The sequence below is a fragment of the Prosopis cineraria genome, unplaced genomic scaffold, assembly GCF_029017545.1.
Source record: "Prosopis cineraria cultivar Desert tree isolate PC_DT_omini unplaced genomic scaffold, ASM2901754v1 PC1, whole genome shotgun sequence".
NCBI lineage: Eukaryota > Viridiplantae > Streptophyta > Magnoliopsida > Fabales > Fabaceae > Prosopis > Prosopis cineraria.
The window spans coordinates 55,500,404-55,508,218 of NW_026555332.1; the positions used below are offsets into that span (position 1 = coordinate 55,500,404).

At 33.0% G+C, this 7,815-nt stretch overlaps 1 protein-coding gene across 2 annotated transcripts; it reads right to left on the minus strand.

Moving 5' to 3' along the window:
• Positions 1-289: 289 nt before the first annotated feature.
• LOC129318563 (alkylated DNA repair protein ALKBH8 homolog) lies at positions 290-3,324 on the minus strand. Of its 2 annotated transcripts, none has more exons than XM_054963416.1 (4): positions 2,980-3,324; positions 2,700-2,731; positions 1,624-1,806; positions 290-912 (listed from the first exon to the last, which is right to left on the minus strand). In XM_054963416.1, the coding sequence occupies exons 1-4, from the start codon at positions 3,188-3,190 to the stop codon at positions 592-594; spliced, it is 747 nt and encodes a 248-aa protein (XP_054819391.1). In that variant the 5' UTR covers positions 3,191-3,324; the 3' UTR covers positions 290-591. The 2 variants fall into 2 exon arrangements, with proteins under 2 accessions (XP_054819391.1, XP_054819383.1); XM_054963408.1 differs by having other exon boundaries at positions 1,624-1,812.
• Positions 3,325-7,815: the final 4,491 nt, after the last annotated feature.

A 7,815-nucleotide genomic window follows, 5' to 3' on the forward strand; every position in this document is an offset into this window, starting at 1 on the left:
GTTTGGATTGAAAGGTTACTTATCAGTTAATAAGTGGTTTACACTGGACTCAGCACAAAACTATTGTTTCAGATGGCTCTATTATTGCATAAATCATATTATAAGATCATACCAGACCTTACTGGCGTCATATGTCACCCAATTATGTCATGACAGTCCTTATATTATTCCTGGCCTAAACGAGAAACTAAATTGATGGTAATAAGCTTGTTGATCAAAACGTATTCTATGGCTGAGATGTCAACAAAGGAACAAGTACTCCACTAAAGATAGGCAAAAAGGTGGCAAATGAGCAAACTCTTGATCAATATTATATTGCACTAGTCAAACTTGAATCATGGCCTCAGTTGTAAATCAACAACATTCATCGCCAGCTGGGAGACAGAGGCTGGTTATTTTAAAAAACAAAAAAGAGTTTACTGTTGATCGAGTAACAGAATCAACTAATTCGAATCGTTCTTCCGTATCTTGCAGCAAATAACACAACACATACTGAAAACAAGCTCAGCCATTGAATAAAAATGATATTTCGTCCAAACTCAGGACATCTCTGTTCGAATAAGTCGGTCAAGAAATATAAACAAACGGAACCTACTCTGACGGGCAAAGCTTCCTGAGTGTAATGGAGGTCCGCCTCATTTGATCTAATTCGCGTCCTTCCCATATTTGAAACCCGGGTTTGCGATTGATCTCGTGCTTCCAGTTATACCGAGCTTCCCCTGACATCAAAACCAAGGAGCCCGGTGTGAGTAAAATGGGAACCCTGGTTGTGGATGAGCTTGATTTTTCTTCATTTTCAACGCCATCAGCTGTTGATTCAACCCTTGTAAAATGCATGACGCAAGGTGATTCTAGCGAGACGATTGCAATGCCGTCTTCAAAGCGCAAAAGGTCGACGTGTGCACAAATACCCTGAAATATATGCATTAGCATCTTGACCGAAAATAGGGCACACTCCCTTTCCAAACATGATCCAGCCCCCAAATACATAAAGGTGAAGGAGATTGTACGCAATAGAAAGAGATATAAGGCGTTAAAAAGCCTTGATGCAATGAAAGCCTTGTGTTACATATATTTATAGCAGAGAAGGCTATGAAGCCAGAAATACAACCCATTTAGTTTGTCAAAAATAAGAAATACAACCCATTTGAAACTTATATGGTCTAACAAAATAAAGAAGTAAGACAAGACTAATATTACATTCTAACAAAGATAAATCAGTTCATATTTTTTCAAAAAAAGAAGAAGATAAGTCAGATAGCATTGAAGGATCCAAATACCAAAGGTTATGAATGATGCAATAAACTCATGACTCGAAATGACCAATTTAACCAAGCATAAGATCACTGCCACGGATAAATTGAACCAAACAAGAAATTCTAGAATCAAATCCGCAAAGATATACTTGGAAAGAGTGTTCGGGGTTAAGAGTTACAAGAAAAACCAAGCTTCACTGCAGCTAAGGAATTAGTTATCGGGTAAAAGAAGAGCCGCTTAAACGGGCGTCCTAGTTAAATCATTTCCCTGGTAGATTGTGATAAACATAACAGCTCATCTCTTATTGGGGGAAGTCGATGCAGCTAACAGTATAACACTATCTACAGAGGGTTAATCATATCGCACCTCACCCGGCTCGTACACATTTACAATCAGTTGGTTGAAAAGCGGCTCTCGCCAGAGTAGGTCCCATGGCAATGCACTGGTTTGCCCATCCCCTTGAAAACCATCATCATTAAAAAACACTAATTCACGAATAGAGTCTGATAGTTCGGTAGACCAAGTCGGAAGATCACCGAACCTCATGGCCTGATTCTTGAAGAAAGGTCAGACGAATATTTTAAACCATGGAAGTTATCAAACTAGAGAGTATAGACAATCCAACGCACAGCAAAAGATGATTGGCAACAAGCAGATAATTGACCACGATAAGCAACTACTCTTTCTTTTGCTATTTCATTATAATTTATTGATAAAATACCCATTTTCTTGTTCAGATGCTTGTAAGTCTATAATTTGGATCATTAGGTGCACTCAAAGATATAACTCGAGAGAAGTTAGCCATCAATTATTAGGCTAAGTTGACTCATAATTGTTAAAATTCCACCACTAATTCAGCAGTAAAGGTATTATTCCACAAAATTATGAACCTGAAAATTTTTAGTGATGCCTTCTGTGTATTAAATTCGAACATATCCCAGGAATTGTGCGTTTGTCACCCGTTGCTAGCCGCAGAGACGCCATAGTAATAAGCAACGGGGGATTAAGACGTCTAAACTACGTAGGGGATGCTGATATGTGATATATCTGTTGTCGCAATGTTACCTTCCCCCTAACCTCGCTAGAACCTATTAAACAACAGGGACAAAAACACGTGATAGTAAACTTAATAAAGAATATATGCACGAACAAGGGGCTCAAATTCCTTAATTTAAGAATTAAAGTCACTCAAACCAAGAACTCGCAGTGTCCTTAGCACCTTAACCCTTCAATCATGATATCTCACCATCGGTTCTACATTTAATAAAGTTAAAGCCCCTGATTCATGGAATGTGTCCAATTTTTCATTTAACCGGAACCTCAGCGCTACCGCGCGTCAACTACTAAAGGAACTTATAATGTATGGAGAGTCACGTTTCACAAAACTTCCCCAATTCGATGTTACAGTGTCTAGTGATTAAAAAGCAAAATGATTGACTAACCTGATTTCTTAAGGCTTCGTTGAACCACCCTTCTGCAACCACAAATTTGAAAGCATGTAGCGTCAGCCGTCAGATTCCAGCATCATTCATCAATGAATGACAAAAACAACGTGCGCGTACACCAAAAGTCCGGAATCCGGAATTATTCAAAGTGGAAAAAGTCACCATCGGTGCGTGAATTATATAACCGAGGGTTCGCGAATATTTGGAATCCTGGATATATGTGCAGCTAGAAGATTGGGGGAACACATCGGGCGTAAGAAAAAAGGAGGAAACGAACCCTTTCGGATAGCGGAGAGCAAGATAGATTGTTGATCAGAAGAGAGAAAGTCTCTGCAGAACCAAAGGCCATTAATTTGGGGAACAGATTGGAAGATGGGGTTCTGTGCCAGAAGATGCCGCGATCGATCGTCTTCGTGCATTGAATCCTCGACTTCGCTATCGGATGATAGGCCAAAGACTTGTTCGAGCATAACCTTGTGATCATCCATGATATGGCCTCGAATCTCAGGCTGCTTCTTCTCCGGTGAGTGGGAATAGAATGAAATGACAAAAAATCGATGCCTTTACAAATGAGTTTCTTATAAGGAGAGTTCTGTGTTCCGGTCAAACAAGAAAGGGGAGTAGGGCTGCATTGGACTGCTCATTGGAGCACGTTCTTTCGTGAGAATGACTGTGTTAGACAATTCATAATTTAATTTTGTATAGTAATAATTTAAAAATTAATAAAATTAAATTTAATATATGAGATTAAAAAATTAATCCTATTAGTTTAATATTTATTATTTTTTTCTATCAAAGGTAATAATTCATTTCAATCTAATAAACTCAATTAAAATAATAAAAATATTTATAATTATAATTGTAATAAATTCAAAATAATTTTTAATATTAAGAAAAAAATATTTCAGTTATAGTTTAGATTATTTAAATTTGTAATTTAACAAAAATAACACTCAACAAACTTCAACAATCTTAAATTAAAATAATAATTTAAAAATAAATTTGATAAATTTTTATACATTCATCTCCTTAACGTTAATTAAACTTAAAGCATTCATCAAAAATAAATTAATTATAATTATATTAAATAAATTAATAGGATTAAACTGGACTAAGTGGTCCAAATCCTCAATTTCTTATTCAGTCCAATCTGAAAAACTAGTCTATTATTTTTAGCCTTTTTGGTTCTGAAGGACCAATGTTTATACAACCTGAACAAGACAAGATATCTCATGTCAAACTAGGTTGGATCAAATCAAAAGACTTTTGCACAACCCTAAGGAGGAGAGTTATGTCATACATGGAAAAAGTATAGTATAGATATTTAATACATGACTAAGGTAAAAGGTATTTCGCTGATCTCATTTATAAGGCACACTCTAAAAGGTTTATTTTATCTCATTTTATAAGTCACGATATTACTTCTTAAGTAATGCTTGAGAGGTTTTTTCAAAATTATCTTTTATGACTCATGAGAGATAAAAGTAACATAATATTATTTTTTGAATTTGTTATATAGGAAGGTATTTAAAATTTTACACACTCTTATTTCTTGTACATTTCTTTTGCGGTGACATTAATGAAATTAATAAAAATAACTTATAAAGAGGATCAAAGTAGTTCATTTGATGTTAAGAGTTCATATAAATTTTTAGATTAGTAGTTTAATTTTATAAAATATCTTTACAGTCTTCTTAATGTAAGTTTAGAATAATTATTTTTCATTAATTATTGTTATTTAAAAATAAATTTAATATGTTGAGATTTGAGAATATTTTACCAATTTATCAATGTTTGAATGTTTAGAAAATTTTTACTAATAAAAGTAGTAATATTAGGATTAAAACATTCAAGATATACTTTATGAAATTTAAAGATTGAAAATATATTTTTTATGTATTAAATATATAAAAAAATGTATATGCATTTTTTATGTTGTAGTGAAATTACTTAATGTATTTTTTTATTTTGCACATAAAAAATATTTTTTTAAAATGCCCCCACTATAGCTGTGGATACCGGCTCCGCCATTGATGTAGATTCATAACCAAAAATAAATAGTTCTTGTGCTTTGGAAATGAGAAAATTACAAGGAACGAGTAGGGTGAGTTTCATCTAATTTCAAGCACATTTTTTGAAACCGGGCATTTTCGTTTCCCTTTTTACAAGCCATGAGAATTACTTTTGAATGAATACGAAACTGAGGGATTAAAAAGACCAAGTCGAAAATAAAAAAAATATTATGGATTGGAAGGTCCAATTTTCCTCATATCAATAAGCATATTAACTATTAACCATGTAACGCTTAAATCAACCGAGGAAGGGATTTTTTTTTTACTTTTTTTCTTAAACTGTAAGTTATTGTTTCTTAACTTAATTTGATGTCTTGAGTTTGAGTTTCAATATAAATTAATTCAAGTCTCATTAAAAAATTTTAGCTTAGGACAAACCCAAAATATCAAATGCAATAAGTAAAAAATGATTTAAAATTATTCCCCAAACAAACATTCCATAAGCATCAAGCATATAACTTAAGGATAGGACAATATTATTCATCAACTATTTTTTAGGAGTAAAGTTGCACTTTCATTAGCCCTACCATTTTTTTCACTACCTGTTAATGTGAAATAATTGTAAGGTCAAGATATAATGACATTAATGCATTTCAACTCATTTCAACCATTTAACATGAGCCAAAAGAATGAAAAGCGCTAGTGATAATAACAAGAAGGTCTTATTTTAGCAGCAAAATGACGGCTAAATGTGAAATTGTTTTGTTGCCATCATTTGTAGTTTTATAATTATTTCATGTCAGCAAATAATGAATAGATTTATGGTAAAAAGATGATTTTGTTTTTAAAAAAATATTTAGAAAAAAGTTGCCACATTCTTCAACGGAGGATGCCAAGCGTTTATTAAAAAGAAAAGAAAAAGAAAGTCAGGGAAAAATGATGACCCTAGACCAAAATAAATAAATAAATAAAAATTTGATTTTTTAGTCCTTTAATTTTTAAATCACTTATAACTCAATCTCTCAATTATGATTCACTGTGACTTAGTTCTTCAATTATAACTCACCTATAACTCAGTCCCTCAACTTTTAAATCACTTACAAATTAGTCCCTTAATCTTTATTAATTTTTTTTCATATTAGCCTATATCTCACATTAATGAATAAGAAGAGAGTATTTTAAAATAATATATGAACATTTTTTATCCCTCTTATTTGATAAAAAAATTTAAAAAAATTAAAAAATAAGGATCAAGCTATAAGTAAATCAAAAGTTGAGAAATTGAGTTGCAGCGAGTTATAGTTGAGGGACTGAGTCACAGCGAGTCATAATTGAGAGAATGGGTTATAAATGAATTAAAAGTTAAATAATTAAAAGATTAATTTTTTTCATAAATAAATAAATAAAAGAAGAATGTGCTAGATCCAAGCAAACGCGACAATGATTGGATGCTCCTTGTAATGAAGCCCGCTCGACTCCTTTGCTCTTTGAGGGATTCGCGGCATGTGGTTAATGATTATTAATGCTATCCAACGCTGGAACGGGATGGTGTTGACTACATTAGGATAAGGTTGATAAATTCTCGTGAAGTTTCCCTTTCTAAGAAAGAGAGAAGATTTACATTTTATACAAAAATAAAAAAAATACTTTAAAAAAAAACTCCACCTGAATCCACCAATATTAATTTTAGAGGATTTAAATCCAACTAAGTTCGTTATCTGTCTTGTTCATTATTGTTTTATGGTTTTCTAATCAAGTCTACTAAAACAAACTTTTATAGTAATTGAAAGAAAAATATCTGAATCTCTGATTTTAAAATCTTAAATTATGTTAATTGTTGAATGATTAAAATTGAACAAAAGAAAACTTTAAGCATAAATTAAAATACTTCATGACTGGATAGTTAAAAAAATAAAAAAATAAAGTCGGGGTGACTGGAATACAAAATGGAAATATGTAAATAGTACATTTTCCCTGAAGTCGTCATGTTTTTTCTTTTCTTTTTTTGGGTTGAACAGGTAATGGATAAACATGTCTCTCTTCGGACCTGATGGACAAACACATGATACCTGGAAACAACGGGAAGATGGTTAATGGACGGGCATAAACCTCAAAGAGAAAAGGCATTACTATTACCATTGCTACTTAATACTTAATTAATATTATTTGTCCCGCCTGACAAAAGGCAATGCAATCAGGAGCCCATGTCGGCCCCGTGCAACAAATTTAGTTGGTTTGGCGTATACTTAACGTGACTGCCAAGCTTTTCCAAGCATCCCTTAGTTTTTTAATCAGATATCGAAATAGTTTACGACTAAATGTGAAAAATACATTTTCTGATAATCTGTGGAAACATAGTTGAAGGTTAAAAAAATGTGAAAGTACATTTAAAACATTAAAAAATATCTTGAAAATTAAAAATTATGGTCTACCCTTTGCCTCGGTACTCAGACAAATATATATATATATATATATATCTCTCTCTATTGTCGGCATGTTTACCTCTTAAAAAAATAGGAAAATTTGCCTAAAAAATTCACCACAAATTTATTTGCATGCGAGGATTTGGGAAATATTCAAAATTGATGTCCTTCACTGTCATTGATTTGAAGCTCCAAATGATCAGATTAGTCTCACCAAGTCCTCTCCAGTCTCTAGTGCTCATCATGGTTTCCGACAACAACTTCCACCAGTAGTCTATCAAGGCGCCATGTTCAGCTTCTTTGTTTATTGGACTAAACAAACCGTCTTTCTCTGCTCGGGCAAAGTCCGCTTATTATTCTTTCTTTCTTTTTTTTAAGCTCACGACCCCATTCCGCTCCCACTGCTGTCAGTGCCATTTTGATTCCAGACTTTGGTTTGTCCTTCTTCTATTTTCATTCTCCTTCTCGCGCTCTGCCGCTTCAAGCCCCAAGCTTATGGTGTGTTGAGTGAAACTTATGGGTATTATGTTTACGTGAAGAAAGGCCTCCTAACGAGAGTGATAATTAGCTCACTAACTTGTCTTGGATTTTTTTATCTCATTGGGAATATGTGAATGTGTGAATATCTTTAGGTTTTTTTTATACTCAATTACTGCTTAATTATGGGTTTTGGTATCT